This window comes from Eulemur rufifrons, chromosome 7 (genome assembly GCF_041146395.1).
Source record: "Eulemur rufifrons isolate Redbay chromosome 7, OSU_ERuf_1, whole genome shotgun sequence".
NCBI classification, from domain to species: domain Eukaryota; kingdom Metazoa; phylum Chordata; class Mammalia; order Primates; family Lemuridae; genus Eulemur; species Eulemur rufifrons.
Window position 1 is genome coordinate 149,626,377 of NC_090989.1, and position 27,475 is coordinate 149,653,851.

General features: G+C 37.1%; 1 protein-coding gene across 2 annotated transcripts in view; it reads right to left on the bottom strand.

The window, feature by feature from the left end:
• Nucleotides 1–2,857: 2,857 nt before the first annotated feature.
• SACM1L (SAC1 like phosphatidylinositide phosphatase) overlaps nt 2,858–27,475 on the bottom strand; it is a 60,939-nt gene continuing 36,321 nt past the window's right edge. For both annotated transcript variants that reach the window (XM_069473521.1, XM_069473519.1), the window contains 12 exons: nt 26,966–27,051; nt 25,902–25,988; nt 25,056–25,124; nt 18,140–18,219; nt 14,358–14,456; nt 11,682–11,820; nt 10,505–10,574; nt 10,317–10,389; nt 9,481–9,574; nt 9,272–9,364; nt 8,541–8,598; nt 2,858–4,718 (listed from right to left, as the gene is read on the bottom strand). In XM_069473521.1, the coding sequence (XP_069329622.1) occupies nt 4,582–4,718; nt 8,541–8,598; nt 9,272–9,364; nt 9,481–9,574; nt 10,317–10,389; nt 10,505–10,574; nt 11,682–11,820; nt 14,358–14,456; nt 18,140–18,219; nt 25,056–25,124; nt 25,902–25,988; nt 26,966–27,051 (1,085 nt within the window). In that variant the 3' untranslated portion in view covers nt 2,858–4,581. The remainder of the gene's footprint in view (nt 4,719–8,540; nt 8,599–9,271; nt 9,365–9,480; nt 9,575–10,316; nt 10,390–10,504; nt 10,575–11,681; nt 11,821–14,357; nt 14,457–18,139; nt 18,220–25,055; nt 25,125–25,901; nt 25,989–26,965; nt 27,052–27,475) is intronic.

The following is a 27,475-nucleotide window of genomic DNA, read 5'->3' on the forward strand; positions in this document are numbered from 1 at the left end:
GAGGAGCTGGAGGGCCCAGAGCGCGTGGCAGGGCCATTCCACGAGGAATAGTTCTCAGCAGTGAAAACACACAGGCCAATGGAACAGAACAGAGAGCCCCAAACACCCACAAGTCGAGGGAGCGTGACAGATGACAGTGGTGGCACTCCAGACCAGGAGGGGTGGGATTCAGCAGCCTTCTCAGCAACTGGCTAACCCCAGGGGGAGAAGAACACTGGACGCTATGCCAGATGGCGGTGAACGCTGCCCTCTCGAGGCCTCAGTGATTCAGGCTTGGCCCTGTGACCAGCTTTGGCCAGTGAAATGTGAGGAGATGCTGTGTCACGTTCGAGCGGAAGCTTCTCCCTTTTCCTTCTGCCAGGACAACTGGCAATATTCCGAGGAGAAGCTGTTCCATCAGTCCAGTCCCAGAATGCAGGTATGGAGCAGAGCTATATCCAAAACTTCAAGGATACACAGTATGAGAGAGAAATAAACTTTTTTTTCCAAAGCCATTGAGATTTGAAAATCATTTTACACCACAGCATAATCTGGCCTATCTTGATGGATACAGACTCTTTCCTTAAAACCCACTGCCCAAAGTCAATTGTGGATGGAATAAAGGCCTAAAAATGAACAAGCAAAACTACATGAAAAGGAGTCCCTTGGAGTTGAGCAATATGGTCTTACACAGGAACACAATGTGCTAGAAAAACACACTCAACACCACTGAAATGATAGTTTTTCATCCAAAGTCATCATAAGAAAATGAAAAGACAAGCTACAAACAGGGAGAAGATGTTTATAGTACACATAATCAATGAAGAATTTTCCAGAATATAAAGAATTTCAACAAATCAATAGGATAAAAGACCTAACAGAAACAGGCAAAAGACCTCGATCGGCAAGGAACAGGAAACAGATGGCCAAAAGCAAAACTATGAAAAGATGCACAATCTCATTAGTGGTCAGAGAAACTCCAGAGTGAGATACCATTTCACCCCTGCTGGATTAAAAAGTTAGGACATCAGGCAATGCCAAGCATTGGTGATAATGTGGAACTGGTAGGAATATAAACAGCATAACCCATTTAGAAAATAATTTCATGTTATTTTGTATATTTCAGGCTCATAATTCTACCACTGGGCATAAAACAGGGAGAAACACTTTCCCCCGGGGAGACATATGCAATGCTCACAGCAGTACGAGTATGAGAACAAGCAACCACAGACAACTAAAATATCCACCAATATTAGACTGGACAAAACATGAATTGTCATCAATAAATCCAAATGAATACCTGCCTTGTAATATATTCATTCAATGTAAACAATAGTTAACAGGAGTGGGCCACCGCTATAACCATCAATGTGGATGAACCTTAGAAACAATGCTGACTCCAAAGGCAAGCTGTGTGAAGATACACAGAGAATACCATCTTTATACACTTCAAAAACCATGCCAAACATGGCCGGACGTTGTGGCTCACGCCTGTAATCCCAGCACTCTGGGAGGCCAAGGTGGGAGGATTGCTTGAGCTCAGGAGTTCAAGACCCGCCTGAGTGAGACCCCATCTCTACTAAAACTAGAAAAATTAGCCGAGTGTCGTGGCACATGCCTGTAGTCTCAGCTACTCGGGAGGCTGAGGCGGGAGGATGGCTTGAGCCCAGGAGTTTGAGGTTGCTGTGAGCTAGGCTGATGCCATGGCACTCTACCCTGGGCAACAGAGTGAGACTGTCTCAAAAAAAAAAACAACAAAAAAAAAAACCCAAAAGCAAAACAATACACTTATCTAGTGTAACGTATGTGTTAAACTAGGAATAAGTGCAAGGAAATGTGAAAAAAATAATGGGGCTAAGAGTAATCTCTCTGGGAAGATATAGGAATCTCACTGGGAAGGAGAGCACGGGCTTCCAAGGTGCAGGTTCTTTTCTTCCCAACTGTGCTACAGATGCCCAAAAGCATAGGAGGGAAAGAGTAAAGCTTTAAATAGAGCTGGGGTATAGAATCCTTGAGAGCAAGGCACCTTTCCCAGCACTTCCTCCAAAATGGGAAGGCAGCCAGGAGTTAAGGATAAGAGCAGCACGGGCTGTGCCCTGGCTCAGGGGAACCCTGGGTGGGGAGTTCATGGCATACCTGTTGTGTCTGTGTCCCTTCTCTGCCCTCTCCACCCCTCCTTCCCTTTCTCTCTTTTGGGCTAATTTGCTCCACAGCATTAATCAGAACACCTTGGTCCTAGCAAAAGCCCCACCTCCTCCAGGAAGCCACCTGATTCCCTCCAGTGCCAGCTCTGTACCTCACCTACAGTACAAGTGCTAATGCATATATATACATACATTAATATATACACATATACATGCGTGTGTGTGTGTGTGTGTGTGTGTGTGGAAAGAACGAGCGAGCAAGCGTGCAAGCCATTTCCAAGAAGTTTCATCTCACTTCTCACACGAGTGAGGGTCTCCTAGGTACAATGGTGTTTTTTACATCACTATTTCCCTCATGTTCAGGGACAGCTTCCTGTGGTCTGAAGAGAAAATTTTCTAATAGGCAATATTTTCCCACTAATCAGTCGAGATCTGTATCACTTTGAAAAACAAATTACAATTCGGAAATGGGGGATACTTTTTATGGACATTATACTTTACTAAATACTTCCCTGGTCTTATCTATAACTAAAAAAGTAACTATAAGGGTATATAAAATTTCTTAAGTACCATAACTGGAAAGCAGCGTTTCAGAAGCTATTGACTTTCTTGTTTATATTGTCTAGTTTTTTTATAATGACCATGCATTGCTTTACATGATTTTTTAAATTCTACAATAAAAAAGAAAAACATCACTTTTCAAGATGAAGTACAGGAACAACAGAAACAGTAGTTAGAAAAGAATATGACATTTTATTTGCACTTATGGCTGTGTATAGTACATGAATTTGGAAATAAAATCATTGCAGGGTTCTGAAATATTGATACCTTAAGATCTAACACACCAACATTAGTTCATTCCCTACAGAGCAGCCGCATTAGCAGTTCAGATTTGGTCTTTGTTGTAGTTACCAACGTAAGTTCTTAATGTGAAATGCCCAGTAGTATTTAAATAATATATTACAGTAGACATGAATTAAGTTTCAGTATTCCATCTTTGGAACAAATTATGTTTATTTACATGTTAAGAATAGGTGGCTATATTTACTTACTCTATTGTTAGTTTTAATGACTGATTTTAAGCTACAGAGGCTTTTTCCAGCTCTTATTTCCTTTAGATTTTTTAAAACTAGCAACTCTTATTAATGTTTATAAAAGATAATGTTGGAAAAAAGATAATGTTGAAATAAAGGCGCTTTTAGAAATATTTAAGGACAACGTAAGGTATCACTATTGGAAAAAGACTGTACATATTTTCAAGCACAACACTGAAATACTGTAGCAGTGTTTAACTGAATTGTTCTAAAATAGTGGTAATTATACTACCTTACATACAGTTCTAATATTTAAATCCCATAATTACAATTTGAATATACAGTCTGACTTACAATTAGAAATATGCACAGCTTCTGAAGCATATTTTTCAGGTTTGTTTTTGCACATAAATTAAAGTTTAAGTTGGTCCTTGATTTGGAGAACTATAACTACCTGGAAGCACTAAGTTTCAGACACACTTATTGATAGCCAACAAAATCCTTGACACAGTGAAAAGCATCAATAGTTCCATGCGTGGAAAAGCAGCTGTTGCCCCAAGTGCAATATCCAATCTAGCATAAGACCCTCTCGGAGGCCTGCATGTCTCAATGAGTGACCCCCAGAGAAATCAAAATGCACGGCTGACAAGTCAATGGTATTTTCCACACTGGGGCAATCCTTGAAACAGAGGCGGCTTTGGACCTTTAGCATAGGAGATAGACTTTACATTCTTTAATTTTATTTACAACCTTTTAAAAAGATAAAGTATATCTGAACTCTGCGACCACACTCCAGCAGCACGAGCTGACCGAAGGCATGAGGCAGCCTGCTGGAAACGTCACAGAACCCCAGACCCCACTGCCCGCTTCCCTACCATGAGTCACAGATTATCTCATCCAACTACTTGATGTCTGTAAGAGACGTACATTTTATAAACCTAGTTAGCTTAGCACTAAACTTTAGTGAGAAGTCCAAAGGTATGTGGAAAAGTATGCCTGCCAACTAACAGTGACTGCTTCTACAATGACAATAATGAAACTGAGATAGAAAAATAATTTTGCTGTTTTAAATAAGGAAAGAAGCTAGAGTTTTTAAAATATATTACTTATTCTGCAACAGTTGATTAAATGGACAATGAATAGAATCCAATGAATAGATTCAGCTTCTATTCTGTGAGCTGAATTCAGGTTATATTTTAATTGTAGAATAGCTTCAAATTATAAATATAACTCTCCTAACAGTAAAGAAACCATCAAGGCAGTAACATCAGATCAATCCTGTCATCACCTCACACAGAGCACAAGATGTGCTTTTGGATAAAGGCATTAAAAAGACCTTGGCTGCTGTGGAAAGCAGGTCAGTAAAGACTCCAATTCTGCATGATGGAATCTTCCAAGCCAAGCCGCTTTCCACAAACACAAATTCAGTCTATCTTTTCTTTCTGGACCAATCTAGGAGCATCGACAAAATCTTTGCCATTGTAAAGAATAATAAAAAACGTTCCAATGCTTGCAACTCCCCAGAAGAGCACGTAGGCCAGTGTTTCTGTCCAAGTGTCACCTGTGGATGTGAAAAAACAAAGAGCTGGTCAATAAAAGTTATTTGTTGATACCAGATCCAGTTTTCAGTAGGCTTGCACATCTTGACAACATTAAAGTTTACTAGTACAGGCCGGGCGTGGTGGCTCACGCCTGTAATCCTAGCACTCTGGGAGGCCGAGGCGGGTGGATTGCTCAAGGTCAGGAGTTCGAGACCAGCCTGAGCGAGACCCCGTCTCTACTAAAAATAGAAAGACATTATATGGACAACTAAGAATCTATATAGAAAAAATTAGCCGGGCATAGTGGCGCATGCCTGTAGTCCCAGCTACTCGGGAGGCTGAGGCAGTAGGATCGCTTAAGCCGAGGAGTCTGAGGTTGCTGTGAGCTAAGCTGACGCCACGGCACTCACTCTAGCCTGGGCAACAAAGTGAGACTCTGTCTCAACAAAACAAAAAAAAAAAAAAAAAAAAAAAAAAGAAAAAAAAATAAAGTTTACTAGTACATTCACAGGAAAAATACAAGAATCTCTTAAATTAATGTTTAAACCAGTGGTTCTCAAACTCTGGCTAGCACCAGAATCCTCCGCAGGGCTTGAGAAAGCATCAGCTGTTGGGCCCTGAGAATCTGTATTTCTAACAGGTTCCCAGATGATGCTGATGCTACTGATCCAGAGGCCGTGCTCTGAGAACCACTGAACTAAACTATTTCATATTTTGTTACACAAATAATCATTATCACTTTTAGTGTATTTTAATATTATAAGAAACCATTACTAATAGTTTAATTCACAGTTCTACCTATGACAGATATAAGCTACTACCAAAAATATCTACACAAAAAATATACTTTATAAAATATACATACTTCAGAAAAGTTAAAGTATGTAAAACAAAACCCAATAATATATTTTAATAACACATTTAGTACAAGTGTGCTGATATGTATTTTTCAAAGTCTGGGGTTCATGAAGGTTAGCAGCAGGCCAGTGGGCAAAGATCTAGTTTGTTTTACTCCTTGACTAGTTGATCCTGTGTCGCTGCTCTCCTGCAACAGTACTGGCCTCATCTGCAGATGGAGAAACACGTGAGGGGCCAACTGCCAGTGAGAGACTACACCAGGGAAGAAAACCAGCGTCTAGACACTTTCCTGACAAGTTGTCAGAGATCATGCTACATTTGTTTTTCATTCTCTTGAAAATCACAGCAGGGGTTAGCAATCAACATTACCACTCCCGAATGTCACAAGTTCATTTCCGTGCAACAATTACTGACATGAGATGTTACCATTCACAGGATCCCATCTCTTTTTACTGAAAAATATGTTCACATTTATGTACTTGCTGATTTTCACAGCTCTGAGTTTTAAAATTCTTCTTGGACAAAAGAAGAAAGGCAGATCCTTATTAGCCCACTCTGTTGGACACTCCCCAAAGGAAACATCCATTTTATTCAGGTTGAGCTCTTGGCCTTGACTCTCCTGCCTCTCTAGAGGTTCTTTAGGTAAATGAAGGTATAGTCAAAACAAAACAACAAAACTAATTTAACAGTGGAGTGGCTCCCCCAGAATGGCCTCCACTAGGCAGTGTTGTAAAGAAAGAAGTCAGAGCATCTCGGGAGTAAATGAAACCAGCTCCTGGCCTCTGAAGAACCTTGCTGGGCAATCAGCACGTGCTCGCCAGTTCTGTCCTCTTCTTTCTTGTGGCAAAGCCTGGCAAAGGACCCACAGTCAAGCCACAAGCAATTCCTGTGCCCTCAACCTGTTTTCATACTGTTAGCCAAAAATGGTTTTTACATTTTTAAAGGGTTGTAAAAACAAAAACAATGGGCAACAGAGACCACAAGCAATTCATTAAAGACAAAAATATGTACTATCTGGCTCTTTACAGAAAAAGTTTGCCAACTAGAATAATAATAGAATGGCTCCTTCCCCCTACTCAGCATTCCAGCATTTATTCAAAACTATGTCATTACTGTGGACCGTGCTGAACACTGAGGAGAATACAGAGATGAACAGGTACTGGGCCTCCTCCTCAAGAATAAGAGTCTTTAGTTCAGCAAACATGCTGAGCATTTACTATATCCCGGACGTAGGAGATAAAACAATGAGTAAGACAGAGTTTCTGCCCTCAATAAGTTGTTGGCCCAGTGAAAAAGACGAGTATGCAAATCATCAACCATACAAAGAGAAATATACACTGAGCATGTCAGGCACACCAAGGAGGTATGCTACTTCTGAAAAATAAATCTCTAGGTATTTATGAGGTTTAAAGATGATAGTGCTAGAAGAGAGGTACAGGGAGTGCTCTGGGGATCCAGAAACGGAGAGATGACTTCTGTGTGGCAGAATAAAGGAAGACTTCGTGAAAAAGGAGCATGGGAATGGTGCCCTGAGGACGGAGGCATCAGACAAAGGTTAGTCCAAGGAATCTGGGATAGACGATGAAGTCGGGAAGGTGCCCTTCTTCCACAGTGCCTAAGATTGCTCCTTAAGGTAATGCAACCAAGTCCCAAATTCAAACCCCAAAGCACAGGGACATTATTTAATGGAGACTGCACTCTTCTCACTTTAATTTTAAATGCCTATAGACTTAGTAACATAAAAGAATATTAAGAGAAAAAAGAAAACCAGTAAAGACCCTGTCAGCTCAGGTTCTTAGCCAATTTTACTCCCAATCTATTAAAATTTTGTTAACTAAAATAAAATCTTAAAGCTCCCTGCACCGGCTGACTGAATGGACCCCCTCTTGGCCTGCCAAGGGGACACCCAAAAACTAAATTGCCTATCAGGAGGAGGGAGGTCAGACATGCCTCATCAGGGCCCCCTCCCTTCTTGGAGATATCCTTTGTAACCCATTAACAGGCCTAAGGGTGTACAAGACAAACCTGCAGGTCCTCAATTTACACAACAAATTTATGTCCAGTGGCTTGTCTCTGATTAACAGCTCCTTATCTTAAAACATTCCAAGCCTTTAGACAAAGTTTCATGTCTTTAACCAATTACAAGTCAAAGAATCTTTAAACCCACCTATAACCTGTAAGCCCCACCTCCCCCTTTGAGATGGCCCACCTCTTCAGGCCAAACCAATGTGTGCCTTCTACGTATTGATTTTTGACTTCACCTGTAACCCCTGTCTCCCTGAAATGTGCAAAACCAAACTATAACCCAGCCACAGTGAGTCCACTTGCTCAAGGCTTCTTGGGCGTGGCTCCAGGTCATGGTCCTCAAATTTGGCTCAGAATAAATCTCTTTAAAATTATTTTACAGAGTTTGGCTTCTTTTCTGTTAACAATTTAATAAGTAATATCTTAATCCATTAGTAATATTTATTTGCTTAACAATAAGTGGTTGGTTAAATAAACGATATGTCCATTAAGTGGAAAACTTTGCAGCCATTAAAAATGAAGAACATAGGAAAACATTCATATTGCTCAATGGAAAAAGGATATCACAAAACTGTTTATCTCATTTTTGAAAAAAATTACATACTTACAGAGATTAAAATATCAAAACTTTAAGACTGGTTAGCTTATTTCTGGAAGGCAGGACAATAAATAGTATTTTCTTCTTTTTCGCCTTACTATATTTTCTATAATTACTATGTATTCCTTTGGTAATAAGAAAAAATGTTTTTAAAATATTATGTTTTAAAAGAAAACCCAACGAACTATCAAACTACTAGCTATATGTTTTTCTTCCTGTCACATCTAAGGACTAATCTAATCCACTCCACTTTTCTCATTAAGTATAACAGGGCAACATCAAGTGTTGAGTGGACTCAAAAACTCAGGATGTTGTACAAGAAAGTTCAACATTCTAGAATGTGAAATAAGAGCAGACTTACCAGCCATAAGCAAGCAGATAATGCACATTGAAAAGGCAACAACCATGATAATAGGCAACTGGAAAAGATAATGGAAAGAGATCATCATTTAAGGACGTTAATCGACTGCAAAATCAGTTGTGCACGCTTTACTTGGAAAAATAAAACTCTTCTACAAGCTGATATACCCAGTATCTTTTTTCAACAAAACATCATTATTTAGGGGTTCCATCATAACTGCCCCAGTCTTTAGATTGGTTAAGTTCTAAGATCTGAGGAAGTATGCCTTTGCTCCAAACAAAGGAATGCTAAATGGAAGGAGGTTGCCCAGATGAGAGCCCAGGATACTAGGCTTCCCTTCCAATCCAGGGCACTTTGTCCACTGGAATGAGACCCCAGAGAGGCTCTTGCAAAGTCTGGTGAGCAGAATGAGAGGAGAAAGGGTTAAAAAGTAGTTTGCCTTCCATGGTATAGGCTTGTCTTTGAATTCTCTGAACACAAGAGAACTGAAGTTTTCCTGCAATGAGAAATCATCCATATTCCCTTTGAGAGAGTATGAGGAAAAGAAAACAAATGCTCCAAAGTTATTTTACTTGTTGCCCTGAACTTCTCTTTGGGAAAACTTGAGTATTTACATTTGTTTTAATGAAACATAAAACGACATATAATAATTTAAATCAAGGGGAGCTGATATCATCTATCCTTTCATACATAACGCTTTTAACAACTAGAAAAACATAAAGGTTTCTTACAGCCAGGAATTTCCAATCCCTTGGAACACTTAAAGGACTATGAGATTCTAATTCATCCACTGAATAGTTTCCAAGAAATAAGTCTATGGAATCCTAGAACAGAAAGATGGAAATTAGTAACTCCCCAAACTCCCTGTGATTACATTACTGAGGAACAACGCAAAGGTATAACTACCTAATGACCAAAAAAGCATCAAATACAAACTTACTTGTCTAAATCCATCTGAAAAGTTGTTCTTGTAATATCGTATTAGTGAGTTCCAGCCATCCATTATAAGTCCCAACTGAGTTCTCTTCCCAGTTCTGGTTAAAAGAAGTTTTAAGTTACAGATTTGTATACTAAATTCTCATACTATTTTATGGCCAATAAGCATATTCTATAGAAATAAGTTACAAAGATTTTAAAAATCATCCCTGAAAATATAGAAACATTTCACAAAAAGAAATTGCTTGCAGATCGAAGAAATATGTATTCTCCTTCTAAAATATTACCAAAGTAGGCACAAAGAGGAAAAACGCTCAGTTCCAGTTGTAAAGATATGAAATATGAAGAGAAACACATAGCCCAGGTTAAGAGGTATGAAACAACAAAGAGACTAAAAAAATCTCATTTTGCTCCTAGGGAACTTATACAGCAGAAAAAGACTCGAGTGCATGTGTAATAAATTCAAAATGTTCTAACTCCTCACTACGCAGTGTGGTCCTTGAAAGCAGCATTAGCATCACCTGGGTGCTTTTTAGAGCTGCAGATCTCAGGCCCTGCCCCAGATCTACTGAATGAGACTGGTAATTTGGGTGCACAGTAAGGTTTGAGAAGCACTGCAGAGTTGTGTTTCTCAACCCTCCCTGTGCATCAGAATCCCCCAGGGAGGCTAAGAACCCACCGGCCCCTGGGCCTCATTCCCCAGCAATCCTGACTTCATAGACTCAGTTAAGGCCCAGGTGTTCTGCTGTTGTTGCTATTGTAAACTTGCCCATGTGATTCTAAAAAGCATCAGGACTGTGAACCACTGTTGTGGAACGCTATTTTAAAAGCTTGGCTTGCCTGGTAAAGTCGGTCTTCAAGGCACCAGTTCCTGCATATTGTTTGGCACAAGCATTTGCATTGTCAGCCCAGGCTGTGAAAAAAAATAAAAAACAGCTGATAATAATTAAAATGACAACCAAAATTCTAAATCCAAAATATTATTTTAAAAATTGAGCAACTTTGCCTATATTAAGGAAATTACTTACCATTTTTATAAATCTTTTCAAATTCATCTTGTTCTTCAAGCTTTTGTCCCACGTGCAAAACTCCTAGTCTCTGGAATAAGAACCACATCCATATTTATATGTAATAGATTTTAGCAGACATGATTTAAGAAGAAAAAGCAGACAGTCCCAAAATCGCATCATGTGGTTCCTGGCTGCCGGTTGCAGGCCAGAAACATGTCTGTTGTATATAAAGGGACTCAGCTTGCAACAACCCTCTCCTGCCCAGGGCAGGCTGCAGAGCCTCTCCTGAGAGCTCCCTGGCCTTGCAACCCCTGCACTCCCTTCAGCACCAGTACCACAGGGACAGTGGCAGGACTATACTCAGGGAAAGGAATAGGATGCCCCTCTCCGTCAGAAAAAAAGTTGAATGCTTACTAATTATCTGGGCAGGAAACCATTTGGGATGCATTTTGTTTGCCCCTCACAGCAAATTCCAATGTGATTTAGAACTCGGGGCTCTACATATGTTAAATTCCAAATAAAAAAAGAAGAAAAAATTCACATCTATTTTTCTCATCAGCACAGTCTTAGTGGTAAAGCAAAGCTGTGCCAGAAACTTTTACCTTGGAGTTAATATCCCTTGCTAGTAATAAGAGAGATGTAAATGAAAACCCCCTTGAGGTGCTACTTTTGTACTATTAAAATAAAAAAAAATGTTTAAATAAAAATATCTAATGCTGGCAAGAGTTCAATTATATGGATTCACTTATTCATTGCTGGTGTCAGCATAAATTGGCATGACCCTCTTGGAAAGTAATATATTTATTCATTTTAAGCCAGTAATTCCACTTCTAAGAATTAACCTAAAGGAAATAATGCAAGTTAATAAGAACATATACAGATATATTCTCTAAGTGTTAGTTATAAACTAAAACTGTAGCAACCTAAATGGCTTAGTAAACTATAGCACAACACCACAACCATCAAAAACTATGATTACATAAATGCTAAAGGAAAATAGCAAAATTAAAAATTATGCATACATGGAATGACCAGGGTTATGGAAAATGTGCACACCCATGATGGCAAGACACAAAAATAAAGAAGTGTTGGGGTGGGGGCAGTATGAACATTTTTTGTTATTGGTTTTTAAAAATGAAGTTTCTTTAATTTTTTGCTATATTGTTTTTCAATAGAAGAAAAAAAGAATTTGCACCTGAAGTTGGGCCTGAAGTGAACGACGAGCTAATAAACTCTGGATCACATTGGTTCTGTCTAGACAGTCCATGCAATTGCTGCGGAACACGCCATCCTGGTTTGTCACCACCTTGCCCACAGAGTCCACTAGAAAATAACTAACACACATTTGTATAAACACTCTCATACCAAAGTAGGTCAAATCTACAAAGGACACAACTCTTGTAACGTTGAGTCTCATTTCAGGGACATTATTAAAATCTGTAAATTAAAAGGTCAGACATGAACGTATGGTCAAGCATATTTGATTATTCCAGACCAAAAAGAAGTTTGAATGGCTGAGGTAAGACAGCCCCCACAATCCAAAAAACAGGTGTAACATTAGAGGTCATCTCACCTAAAAGATGTGAAAAAGTACAGTTGGGAGTGTTATAAAGGTTGCTAGGGACATCAGTCATGTTTCCCAAAGCCAGAAGAGGGTTTCCTTTAACATTGATTACTCCAACTGTGTCCTGACACATCAGGGTTTTATTCCTGTATTATCTGTACCAGAATCTCCTGGGTTGCTTGTTAAAAATGAAGATTCTTGACTTTGAGATTCACTGAATCAGAATCTCTGAAGCAAGGATTGGATATTTTGCATTAAAAATATTTTAATTCTTTTTTTAAAATGGGCAATACATGCAAATAGTACAAAATTCATAAAGTACAATAGGGTGGTATTTGAAAAATAAGTTTTCCTTTCTCCCCTTAACCACCCAGGTGTTTACACTGCAGCCAACCACAGTTACCAGTTCCTGTATTTTCTTTATTTTTAACAAGCTTCTCAATAATTCTATGAACTCAAAAATCTGAAAACACACAGTGTGGTGGTTAAGAGCATGGACTCTGCCAGCAAACAATCTGTTTGTTAGCCTTAGCACCTTAGGCAACTTACTAACTGTAGAACTTTAAAGAGTAAGTATATTCATCCACAAAACGGAGGTAACAGCACCACTATTAGGCTACTCTAAGGTATGAATGAGGTAACATATAACACACATAAAGTACTTAGCAGGGTGTACTCTGGACATAGCATGTAAGGAACACTAGATAATATTAACTTATTGAAATTATTCCCCAAAATCCAAAAGGAGGGAGGAAATGCAACAGATTAATCAAAGGCAAAATAAAAATCATGACCTTAGGAAGAAGGGCCTAGATGAATGTGTTCAGACAAAAAAATCTACGTGAGGCTGATGCAGACTGGCAAGGTTCATTTGGAGTTGGTATGTATACATGTGTGTACATGAGCACATGTGTGTTGGCACCCCAGTAGTACTTACAAAATAAATACTAGATAAGCTGTAAATATTATTTCTTAAACTACACAGTAAGTCTATGAGGTAGATATTATTATTTTCACTTTACAAATGGAGAAACCAAAGCTTAAAGATGACTAACTGACCCCTGGGTCGTGTGGCTAATTAAGAGGTAAACTCAGATTCAAACCGAGATGTGTCAGATCCCAAAGCCCAGATTCACTCCACTACTCCCAGAACCCCAAGGAAAAAAACAACTCAAGAGATCATCTAAAAGTCACCAGTGAAAGCTATATTGTCCCTGTGGATCACGGTGAATAGACACAGACTCTGATGTCAATCCTCCTCCCTTCTTACACTCTTGTATAGCAGCAATTAATGGGTGAACTCAAGAAAGCACCCCCTCCAAAATGTGCAGGCCCAGCCAATGTGTTCTCTAATAGCCCAATAATGATATAGGTCAATATCCCTTTACTACCTATGTTGGTGACTGAAACTCACAGAAAAAAGCAGATTTAAATAACTGTAGTTGATTATTTAATAAGTATCAAAATATATTTTAAAAAACTAAGCAAATGTCTATCAGAGAGGTTTTACCAAATTACCATGTAAACTAAAATAAAAAAGTACATTTGGGTTGCCAGGTTTAGAACTATCACAGAGGCAGAACAAAATGACAGAATGGTTTACAGATTATTTCTTCTGGCTTTAAAATAAAATAAATAAAATATTGACATATTCACAGAGCACAGCAAACCTGTGAAACAATGATAAATAATACCGTAATCACATACAGCAAGTACCACAAAGATATTCAGACCTTTTGATCCATTAATTCTACTCTAAAGACTTTTTTTAAAGAAATAACATAACATAAGTAAAAAATATATATATACCCAAAGTGCTGCACTACAGCACAATCTTTCACGGTAGGAAGAGAAAAAGAAATGAACTAGATGCTCAATGTGAAGGAAAGCATTTAATTAAAACTATGCTATGACACAAGAGAACACAAAAAAGCCATTTAACACTATCATTACAAAGACTATGTAGGCTAATAACAAAACACCTGTGAAAGAATGTTTTAGGGAAAACAACTCAATATAAAACAGTAGTAAACCAAGTCTAATTATATAAAAATTTATAAATACGTAGAACATAATTCATAAAAATATGAAAACACTTGGCCTTCAGTCATTTTTAAGAGTTTAAAAATTTCTAAGTCACCAAGTCTTATCTTTCCAGTAAAAAAAATTAAAAATAATAAAATAATATAGATCAGCACTAACAAGTGCTGTGAATTATATTTGTAAGTCTGCTAGATAATACATAATAAATATGATATATATATAGTATATCTTCTCCCCTATCCATAAGGAAATAATATAGCTTACCCTAATTCATCTTGCATTTCTGCTACCTGATCCAATAAAATACTTAGTCGATCCCATCTCATATTTCCACATTCCTTATGGAAGTCAAAGGCAATGTACCTATCAAAAGAAAAGATATTTAGAGACTGCCCAGGGATCATTTATTTTCCTTCTATTAATAATACCTAATAAGCTGAGTTTTCTTTCTATATCAGAGCATACATATTTCTTGGGAACACTGGAGGCTCCTTCACTCTGCATTTACACACACCCACATACCACACACATATACATACATACACATCACACCCCACCTTCTCATGCTCATACCTATTCAGAGGAAAAAAATATATACATATATCTGAATACAAACACACAAACACACACACACACACACACACACACACACATATCTATCTTCACATGTTCTTCTAGGGACCCTCAGAAAGGAGTAGAGAAGAAAAGCAAACACCAGTGAAGTGGGTGCAAGCACAGTAATCAGGTTTGCACTGTAAAGAGGACTAGTCCGACTGAGTATAGCATATATTTATTCTCTATCCCCATGTGCAAACAATAGGGTCCTTTTTTATTGTTTTTCAAATCAATTAATATGTTCAAAACGGTCAAACTCAATTCAGTCCAAAGAGGATTAGTGTGGGTGTCTGTTGTGTACCAGGGGTTGAAGAAGCACAGAGGACAGGATAGTCCCCATTGTGGTTAGTTATTGGTCATCGTAACAAAAAATCACTTTCCTTTGTCAATATATGTCACACATACATGTGGTAGAGCTAAAGTCCTTGTTTGTCAATCTGTAATGAGTTGCTTTCAGTTGTCTAATATTTAAGAGGCACAATTCCAAAAGTTAGAAGATATCCAGCGGTTCAGGTGTCCTACCATGAGCTGAAAAAGTTGCCCCTTGACTTATTAACCAAGTCCTGAATGTCAAGGGAGGAAGAAAGTACAGAGAACCTGAGCACCACAGATATATAAAGAATCTCATATATTGTACTTCTGTCAAAATTCCTGCTCAGGATCGAGACAAGACATAAACTAGGAGGACTTAGAAGGACATTATACTCTCATCTGCAGAGTGAAAATTGAGATGAAGCGTCTGCTCTTGTGTGACTTCCTTGGCTCCAACAGACTGAAGGGGCATCAATAGAGTGTGGGCTTTCAGCAGATAAAGAGAACTTCAGTGGTTACCTCTGATGAGAGGGGTATCCTTAGAAATTAGCACAAAAATAGACGTTAGTCAACTGAGAGGCTGACAACTTTGGGAAAACAAAGGGTGGGAGGAGGATTTTCAATGGCAACTCCAATAAAAGTGGCGGTATGATGGTTATTTTTGGAGTGAGAACACCAGAAGTAATAGTTCTAGACTCGTTTAAAGAATTTAAGCAGGCATTAAGTTTCAGTTAAGCAAAATGAAAATTCTAGGGATCTACCATAGAACATTATACCTATTGTCAACAATACTATTTTGTCATTGTAATTTAAAAATTTAAGAAGGCAGATTTCATGTTAAATATTCTTACCACAATAAAATTGGGGAAAAAAAGAAAATAAAAAACACAACAGCAGCAAAGAATTTAAGTAGCTTACTAGCACCTAAATGCACTTGGATTAAGCCAGTTTCCTTGTTCTAAATCATATTTATATTTTCTAAGAATGAGTTAACAGAGTTATATTTGGTGATAAATAATTTAAAATATATTATTTTACTTCTGAACCCAACAGTTGAGCAGTTCTACTTCTTTCCAAGTTCTATGAAGAAACTCTCAGAAACAAATCACCTTGGACATCTCATATGTTTTACCCAGTTTCCAAAAGAATAACTTTCCATTGCTAATCCCACCACTCCTCAAAAGTACAACCATATGACTTTTCTCTTTCTGGCCATTCCCCAATTAATCAACTTTATTTACTCATACTAACAACTGGTTAAAAAACTAAAAAGTATCAGTCCAATACATCTATGGTCCCCAACCTCCAGGCCGAAGACTGGTACCAGTCCATGGCCTGTTAGGTATTAGGCCGTACAGCAGGAAGTGAGCAGCAGGCCAGCCAGTGAAGCTTCATCTGTATTTACAGCTGCTGCTCCCCATGGCTCACATCACTGCTTGAGCTCCGACTCCTGTCAGATCAGCTGTGGCACTGGATTCTCATGGGAGCACGAACCCTACTGCAGACTGCATATGCGAGGGATCTAGGTTGCAGGCCCCTTGTGAGAATCCAATGCCTAAGGATCTGAGGTGGAGCTGAGGCGATGATGCTAGTGCTGGGGAGCAGCTGCAAATACAGATCATCATTGGCAGAGAGGTTTGACTGCACAGAGACCATAATAAATCAATTGCTTGCAGACTCATATCAAAACCCTATCAGTGAATGGCAAGTGATTATGTAATAATAACAGAAATAAAGTATACAATAAACATAATGTGCTTGAATCATCCTGAAACCACCCTCCGCGGCCCCCTTCCATGAAACCGGTTCCTGGTGCCAAAAAGGTTGGGGACCACTACCATAGATCTTAAAGACAATGACAAATCTACCGCTTGACTTTAGACTTAAAATCAATAATACACTGACGTTTTCCCCTGCCAGAATGTATATTTATTAAGTATAAAAAATTTCAAATTACGTTTTATTATGCCCCTCTGTCTGATGGTTTTTAGAGCTCATAGAAAGAAAATAATAGCTTTTGGTTGCTCACTCTTCAGCAGTAGGTGCCCTCCAGTGCCCCAAACAAAAGGGCATGACTTTAGACTCTAATTTATGCCTCAAGTTCTCAAAGTTAGCTGCTGCTAAAAACTTCAACTTCCTTAAGGCAACTCTAGAGGCAAAGGACACATATGGAAATTCTCTGGGGCAGAGGGTCTTAACCAGCGGTGTACATAGGAGCCAACAGATAAATTGTTTCTAGTACATATAAGTTGTATTCCAACCCCAGAGATTCTGATTTTTTTTATCCAAAGTAATTTCTCCAAGGGTTCTGAGGCACACACTCTGGGTAGGAATCCTTCTCTGAGTCACCCTGAGTGTGTATGAACAAGTTCCACAGTGAGAAGGTAGAAGTATGGATGGAGTGAGGATCTGATGAATTTGCTAGAGCTTTTGAGTTGGACAAGAAAGACTTAAATTCTTCCCTGAAGATTCATTATATTATTCTATCTTGGTGTATGTTTGAAATTTTCCACAGGTTAAAATAATTTCCCCCCAAATAACCCAGTACCATTTTTTGGGAAAGTTTTCCCCAAATGCTCATAACCACTTTTTAGCATAGTACACCCCTACCTTCCACCCCAGTTTCCTGCTGCAGTTGGGCTGACTCATTACTATGCACCTTTCCACAGGGCACCTGATGTTTTAGGATCCCCATCTTTTCAGAAGGCTACATAGAGTTTGCAACTGTTGCCTGGTAACTTACAGGAGCGGCAAAGCTGCTGCTCTAAATGAGGCCACCATGCTTAGCTAAACTGTGCCAGCTCATGTGATGGTCAGGACCACAGACAGCACACCAAACAATCAAGAGGACTAAAATTCATGACCTAATGGCCATAGCCTCACAAAGCCTCATAGGGACACAAATAAGGGGATTTTAATCAGGGACTAAACTCAAATTAAAACTTAACTGTAAAGAAGTTATTCTGCAACATAAATTATGCCAGAAAACAGCTCTGATCTAGTACAGAAAAAAAATGTAAAGTGAACTATAATATGTCTAGCGAGCTCTATGTACTCATGCATATATATAAGTATACATCTGATCTGAAAAGACTTGTAACAGATTTCTAGTGAGGTACCTGATCATTCCACTTCCCAAGGAAGACACCATTGTTGCAAATTTCTGTTCAAGTGGCTTCTCTGATCCCTTCTGGTTAACCTGTAAAAAATTCAAAACCATAGCTTTCACTTTATTTAAAAGGAGAGAGTGACAACAGGAAAAGGGAAAACTATGAAGCTCTAAGCTCTCATTCCCCCACAGAAACATCAGTAAAACAACCTGAGGCTGTCTGAGTTAAGTTGTAGGGGATCTGGAAAACAATCAAAGGTTTATAGCAACCAACCAAATGGCCAATCAAGAAAAAGCTACTTTCAAAACTGTGGGAAAGTTTTGTGGCATTTTTATTTGTCCTTGTCCCACCCCCTCCCCAGAATGGGGACGACTGTAAGTCCCTTAATTCTCTGTTCACCTTATCAAATGAGAGGAAGCAGACCTTATTTACAAATAATTGTGTGTATCTGTTCTAATGCAAAGGATTCATTCCCTCATCTCTGTGTTTCATAACTCCGGGCACAGGCAGTAAAACTGTTAGACACTGCTTGTAAAAGCTACAAGAGGACTATAAACCAACAGATGCCTGGGGCAAGAAATTCTGGGTGGAGATATGCAATAGACCATCTAAACACTGGAGAAGAAGCTGGGTGATATTCTTTGGGAAATTAGGACATTCAAAAGCAGCCACATATATGAAGGAGTTTAGAAGGCCACCCACATACCCAGGCAAGATGCATGCTCAGAAAAGTCCTGAGAAGACCTTAAACCTTCACCTCAGACTGATCCCTAGGCTTGGAGCAGGCCTTGCTAATCAGTGAAGGACTACCCCAGACAGAGCCAGTCTGCAAAGAATGGGATAAGGGTTGTTCTCTTGTTTTTGCTTTTTGTTAGTTTGTCCATTTCAGTTCCTGGAATTCAAAGTAATTGTCAAAACATTACTTTGCTACTGAACATAGCAAAAGGAACAGAGACTTCAGTAAGCATACTTGACAAGGAACAGTCCTTGCAAAAATAGTTTGGAAAAATCTCAAAACAAATGGATTACTACAGTCTTTAACAATCCAAAAACCAACCAATCAACCAACTAACCAAAAAAACAACCCAGCAAACCCTAGAGAAGGGGAAGACTTTGACTTCCACAGTTACCACATTATAATCAGATGTGCAATTAAAAAAAAGTAACAGGCATACAAAGAAACAGTAACACACGGCTCATTCAATGGAAAACAAATAAGATGATATAAGTCATCCCCATGGGAGCCAAGACATTAAGACTTACTAGACAAAGACTTTAAAACAACCGTCTTCAATACACTCAATGAGCTAAGGGAAAATACAAAACACTAAAGGAAATCAGGAAAATAATATATGAACACAATGAGAACATCAACAAAGATAGAGAAATTATTAAAAGGAACCAAAGAACAAGTGTGGAGCTGAAAAGAACAAAAACAAATAAAAAATACAGCAGGAGCTCAACAGCAGATTTGAGCAGGCAAAAAAAAAAAAAAAAAAAGAAAAGAAAAAATCAGCAAACTTGAAGATAGAAAAATTGAAATAATCAAGTCTGAGGAGCAGGAAGAAAAAAGAATAAAGAAAAATAACAGAGCCTTGGGGACTTCTGGGGCACCATCAAACGGATAATATATGCATTACTAGAGCTCCAGATGGACAAGGGAGAGAGAAGGGAGCAGAGAAATTACCTGAAGAAAAAAAATGACCAAAAACTTCCCAATTTTGATGGAAGATGTGAATTCCCCAAACTTGATGGATGATGTGAATCTGCAAATCCAAGAAGTGCACTGAACTCTATAGAGGATAAGCCCAAAGACACCCATACCAAAAACATTCTAATTACATGGTTGAAAGACAAAGACAGAGAGAATCTTGAAAGCAACAAGAAAGAAGAGACTCATCATATACAAAGGATTCTCAGTTGGATCATCTGCCTATTTCTCATTAGAAATCTTGAAGGCCAAAAGGCAGTGTGATGACATTTAAAATGCTAGAAGAAAAAAGAACCCTGTCAACCAAGAATTCTATAGTGGGCAAGAGTGTCCTTTACAAATGAAGGAGAAATTAAGACATTCCTGGATCAACAAAACCTGAGGGAGTGCATTAGCACTAGACCTGACCTTCAAGAAACACTAAAGGGAGTCCTTCATGTTGAAATGAAAGGATGCTACACAGTAACTTGAAGCCATATGGAGACATAAAAGTCTTCAGTAAAGGTAAACACAAGGGGAAAAATAAAAGCTAGGATTATTGTAATCTTGGCCTGTAACTTTTATTTTCTACAGGATTTTAAAATCAAATGCATAAAAAATAATTATATATTTATGTTATCAGGAACACAATGTATAAAGATGCAATTTGTAACATCAATAACATAAAAGGGAGGGAAGAAGCTTTACATGAAGACTTTTTATATGCAATTGTAGTTGACAAAATAGCTATAGAATATACACAAAATGAGAAGGTAATCAAAATGTATCACTCCAAAAAATCAACCGAACACAAAAGAAGACAATAATGGAGGAAACGAGGAACAAAAAGCTATAAGACATACGAAAGACAAATAGCAAAATTGCAGAAGTAAATCCTTCCTTATCAGAAATTACTTTAAATGTAAATGGATTAACTCTCCAATCAAAAAAAAATAGATTGGCAAGATGGATAAAATACATGATGTAACTATATGCTGTCTTTAAGACATTCATTTTAGATCTAAAGACACACATAGGCTTAAAGTGAAAAGAGTAATCAAAAGAGAGCTGTGCAAAGAGTAATCAAAAGAGAGCTGGAGTAGCTATACAAAATACACTCTAAGTGAAAAACTGTTACAAGAGACAAAGAACATTACATATTGATAAAAGGATCAATTCACCAAGAAGATACACTATAAACATACATGCAACAAACCATCAAAGGCTGAAAATATAATGAAGCAACACTGACAGAATTGAAGGGAGAAACAGAAAATTCTACAATAATAGTTGGAAACTTCAATACCTCACATTCAATGATGGAAAGAAAAACCAGAGAGATCAATAACAAAGTAGAGAATGTGATCAACATAATAAACCAATTAGACATAACAGACATAGACATAATATTCCACTCAGTAACAGGAGAATACATTTTGCAAGCACACATGGAATATTATCCAGGACAAACTCAAGGACATAAAATAAGTCAACAAATTTTAAAAAACTAAAATCACACAATATATATTTCTTAATCAAAATGGAATAAAACTAAAATAACAGAAGGAAAACTAGAAATTTCACAAATACGTGAAAATTAAGCAACATACTCTTAAATAACCATTGAGTCAAAGAAAAAAAATCACAAGAGAGATTAGAAAATACCAAAGACAAAAGAAAATAAAAATACAATATACCAAAACTTATGAAATAAAGCAAATGCAATGCTAAGACAGAAATTTATCACTGTAAATGTATACAGGAAAAAAGAAAACCTCAAATCAATAAACTAAGTTTACACCTTAAGAAACAAGAAAAAGAGCAACTAAACTCAAAGCTAGTAGAAGGAAAGAAATAAAGACTAGAGCTGAGATAAATAAAATAGGGAATATAAAACCACAAAATTAAAAGTTGGTTCTTTGAAAAGATCAACAAAATTGACAAACGTTAGTTAGAATGACCCAGAAAAACAGAGAGAAGATTCAAATTACTAAAATCAGCAATGATAGTGTGGACATTAATACCAATTTTTGAGAAATAAGAAGGATTATAAGAAAATACTATGAACAATTGTAAGCCAACAAATTGGGTAACCTAGATATGGACAAATTCCTAGAAACACTCAATCTACCAGAGCTGAATCATGAAAAAAACAGAAAATCTGAATAGACCAATAAATAGTATGGAGATTGAATCAGTAACGAAAAACCTCCTAACAAAGAAAAGCCTGGGCCAGACGGCTTCACTAGTGAATTCTTACAAAAGTTAAAGAAGAATTAACACCAATCTTCCTCAAACTCTTCCAAAAAATTGAAAAAGAGGGAACACTTTCTAACTTATTTTATGAGGATAGGATTACCCTGATACCAAAAGCAAAGATACTACAAGAAAACTTACAGACCCTGGCCGGGCGCGGTGGCTCACGCCTGTAATCCTAGCACTCTGGGAGGCCGAGGCGGGTGGATCGCTCGAGGTCAGGAGTTCGAGACCAGCCTGAGCAAGAGTGAGACCCCGTCTCTACTAAAAATAGAAAGAAATTATATGGACAACTAAAATATATATATATATACAAAAAATTAGCCGGGCATGGTGGCACATGCCTGTAGTCCCAGCTACTCGGGAGGCTGAGGCAGTAGGATCGCTTAAGCCCAGGAGTTTGAGGTTGCTGTGAGCTAGACTGACGCCACGGCACTCACTCTAGCCCGGGCAACAGAGTGAGACTCTGTCTCAAAAAAAAAAAAAAAAAAAAGAAAACTTACAGACCCAATATTCTTTATGAATACTGATGTAAAAATCCCCAACAAAATAGTAGCAAATCAAATTCAGCAGCGTTATTAAAAAATTATACACCATGACCAAGTGGGACTTAGTCCCAGAATGCAAGGAAGGTTCAACATACAAAAATCAATGTAATATACCACATTAATAGAAAAAAGGGAAAAAACCCATGAGTACCTCAATTAATATAGAAAAAGTATTTGAAAAAATTTAACAGCCTTTCTTGATTAAAACACTCTATTCGGTAACTTAGAAATAAAAGGAAACTTTCTCAACATGATAAAGGCCATATATGAAAAACTCACAGCTAACATCATAATTAATAGTAAAAGACTAAATGCTTTTTCCCTAAGATCAAGAATAAGACAAGTATGCCTGTTTTCACCACTTCTATTCAACAGAGTATCAGGAGTTTTAACCAAAGCAATTAGGCAAAAAAAAGAAATAAAAGGCATTAAAATTGGAAAGGAAGCAGTAAAAAACCCTAAAAATTCCACAAAAATGCTGTTAGAGATAATTCAGCAAAGTTGCAGCACACAAAATCCAATATACACACAATAATCAGTTGAATTTCTATACACTAACAATGAAAAATTGAAAAAGAAAATTAAGAAAACAACTCCATTTGTAATAGCATGAAAAGAATACTCAGGAATAAAGAAAAAAATACTCAGAAATAAATTTAACCAAGAAGGTGAAAGTGTGCACCCTGAAAACAACAAAAATTACTGAAAGAAATTTTAAAATATATAAATAAATAGAAAGACAACTGTGTTCATGGATTAACAACTTAATATTGTTAAGGTGACGATACTACTCAAAATGATTGATCTGTAGATTCAATGCAATCTCTATTAAAATCACAATGGCATTTTCTGCAGAAATAGAAAAACTTATCCTAAAATTCGTATGAAATCTCAAGAGACTCCAAATAGCCACAATAATCTTAAAAAACAAGGAAATTGAAGGTCTCACACTTCCTGATTTTAAAATTTATTACACAAAGCCACAATAGGATCACACTGGCAAAAGGGCAGACAAATAAGACCAATGGAATAGAACAGACAGCCCAAAAATAAGCCCTTCCATGCACGTTCAATTGAGTTTTAGCAAGGCTGCCAAGACCAGTCAGTAGGAAAAGGACAGTCTTTTCAATAAACAGTGCTAGGAAAACTGGATATCCACACACAAAAGGATGAAGTTGGACCCTTATCTTACCACATATATAAAAATTAACTCAAAATGGATCAAAGACCTAAATGTAAGATCTAAAACTATAAGACTCTTAGAAGAAAATATAGGGGTGACTCTTCATGACATTGAATTTAGTGATGATTCCTTGGCTATGACACCAAGAGCACAAGCAAAAAATGAAAAGATAGGTAAGTTTGACTTCATCAAAATTAAAAACTCTTGTATATCAAAGGACATTTGTATCAGGAAAGTGAAAAGACAATCAAAATAGAAGAAAATATTTTCAAAGCACCTGTCGGATAAGGGATTATATCTAGAATCTATAAAGAACACTACAATTTCCCACCAACAAAAAACATAACAATCTGATTTAAAAATGGGCAAAGGACTTGAGTAGACATTTCTCCAAAGAAGATACACAAATGGCCAATAAGCACATGAAAAGACTATTGAGTATAACTAGTCACTACAGAAATGTAAATCAAAACCACAATAAGACACCACTCCATACCCATCAGGATGACTATTAGGAAAATAACAATTGTTAGGAAGGATATGGAGAAATTGGAATGCTGGTATATTGCTGGTGGAAATGTAAAATGGTATAGCTACTATGGAAAACAGTATGGCAGCTCCTTAAAAAGTTAAACATAGAATCACTATATGATCCAGCAATTGCACTTCTAGGTATAAAACTGAAAGAATTGAAAGCAGGGATTCAAACAGATACTTGCACATGAATATTCATAGCAGCATTATTCACAATGGCCAAATGTAGAAACAACCAAAATGTCTATCCACTGATGAATGGATAAACAAAATGTGGTATATATATATACACACACAATGGAATATTATTCAGTCTTAAAAAGGAATGAAATTGATACATTCTACAACATGGATGAACCTTAAGAACATTATACTAAGTAAAATAAGCAAAACACAAAAGGATAAATATTGTATGATTCCACTTATGTGGGGAATCTAGAATAGGCAAATTCAGAGAGACAGAAAATAAAATAGAATTACCAAGGGTTTGGTGGAGGGAGATAATAGGGAGTTATTGTTTAATGGGCACAGAGTTTCTGTTTGGTATGATGAAGAGCTGTGGAAATGAACAGTGATGATGGTTGCACATTATGAAATGCCACTGAATTATACACTTAAAAATAAATGCTTAAAATAGTAACTTTCTTGTTATTAAAAAAAAAAAAAGTTTGTTTTTTTGGTTTTTTGCCCCCAAGAAACATTTAAGAAACATACCAGATTAATTAAGACTTGCTTCCCATAAATAATTACTTGTGAATCAAAATGCCTTTGGAAACCATCCATCTAGAGGGGAAAAAAAGTTATATATTTTATCAAAGCACATTATAGGAATATTTATAATATTTTAAAAGGATCTCCTTAAATGTCCTATTTCTATATTCAAAAGAATGATGTCAGGATGGGAACCATGTCTTCTAGATACTCTAAATACCACATAGTAAATAGTAATTATAAGCCATTTTACTCTGAACTATAATACTATCATTTTAATTCTGAGTACCACCTCAGCAGAATATACTACATATTCTTGCTATGTTGCCCAGGCTGGAATGCAGTGGCATGATCATAGCTCACTGTAACTTTTACACCCAGGCTCAAGCAATCCTCTTGCCTCAGCCTGCTAAGAAGCTGGGAATACAGGAGTGTGCCACCACACCTGGCTAATTTTTTAGTTTTTTGTAGAGATGGAGGCTCACTACATTACCTAGGCTGGTTTCAAACCACACCTGGCTAATTTTTTAGTTTTTTTGTAGAGATGGAGGCTTACTACATTACCTAGGCTGATTTTCAACTCCTAGCCTCTAGCAATCCTCCCACCTTGGCCTCCCAAAGTGCTGGGATTATAGGCATGAGCCACCACATCCATCCTGTTTTCCATACTTCTAACATGCTATCTACATAGTCGTTTGGTTTAGAGGTTCACCGTGTGCCAGAACCAAGTAGAAGGGCCTCAAAGATGTTGAATTCTAACTTATGGGGAATAAACACATTCTCTATACACAAACTATAAAGCCATTAAGCTATTTTTAGCCAATGAAAAAAAGCACAGAAAATACATACATGATTTGCTACTTTATTGATCTGTGGCAGTGGTTTATACTTGAGGTTTGGTCTTTGGGACCAGAAAACTGGTATTGATCCTCGAGTCTGAAAAAAAAGAGAAAGAAATAAGAAAAGAAACATAATACAAACTTCTTTTTCTCAACTTATTGCAGGGTGTGTGTGTGTTTTTTTATATATATATATATATTTTTTTTTTTTTTTTTTTTTTTTTTTTTAAAGGCTAGTCAAGTGAAGCAGTGGGAGTGGAGAAGGAACAAAGGAATTTATAACTCGTGGTGATCAATTAGTTGTAAACATCACTGCACTCAGACCAGCCTTGGGGTAATATATTAACGATCTTGCAAAGGAAAAAAATAATACAACCTACCAACTATGAAAGAAGCCCATATGCACCTGCTCCTAAAGTGCATATTTTATGGGAATACACCTGGAATGGACTTTTTCTCCTTCTGGTTTTATATACGTGGTACTTGTATAGTATAGTTTTATATTTCTTCTAAATTCTAAAATAAAATTATCCATAAGTAAAAATTAACAAGTTATGTCTGTTATATAATTTGGCATTATGAAAAAATTAGAAAATTGTTCACTCTCAAATGAATATGTTTATGAACATATGAATATGTTTGACCTCTAATGCTCTAGAGCAGCAAGTGATCCACATCTCCATAAGGAGGCAACAAAAGAGACACATTATCTCACAGTGAAGTGCAACTCAGGTAAAGTCAATCACAAACCATCAGCTCGTCCTATCATCATTGTCCTGAATCAGTCTATATCATTAAACAGATAGGTGGCTCCATTTCCATAACTCTCTTCACACTTCCTACCTATCCTTTCCGTTAGGGATTTAATTTAAGGGCAGGAAATGAAAGCAGGTTAGTGTCAGATTAATGGACTATCCTTTGCCAGGTGAAATTTTTCCATAATGTATACAAAAATGTTGCTTAGGAACAGAGAGGAAGGCAGAAGAGGGAAATTTCAAAAACATGACAAAAAAAAAATCACAATCTAAGCAGAAAGGCGAATCGGCTGGCCGCCTAATAGACATATTAACTTGCCTGTACAAATGAAGCCCTGCTTCCATTGTAGTGAACAATTTGTTCTGTTTCTACAAAGTTAGCTGCATGGCCTTCAGAATCAATTCCTAAATTGAAAAAAATAAAGAATTAACCATATTTATTACATAAAAAAATCAGAAACCTACTAATTCAGGGAAGAATTAAGTCAGTTCAAATTAGTGGAAAAGTCATCGTAAAAACAAAATTCAAACAAAAGCATTATATATAATCAGAAAACTAACAGAAGCTCACTCATTTAAACAGGCATAAAGAGGAGTGTTAAAGACCTATTAATAAACAGATGAAGCTGGTTGCTGTTTAATATTAATACATCAATTGTTTATATATGAAAATTCCTCTAAAACAATGTTTCTCAAACTTCAGACATTTTTTAAAGAAAAAAAAAATTCTCAAGGAGTCCTGAGAATGAATATAGATGCTAGTTTGAAAAAATACTATTTTCAAAGTTAAAACTATCAGTTTAGGTTAATGACACTTAGTAATACAATA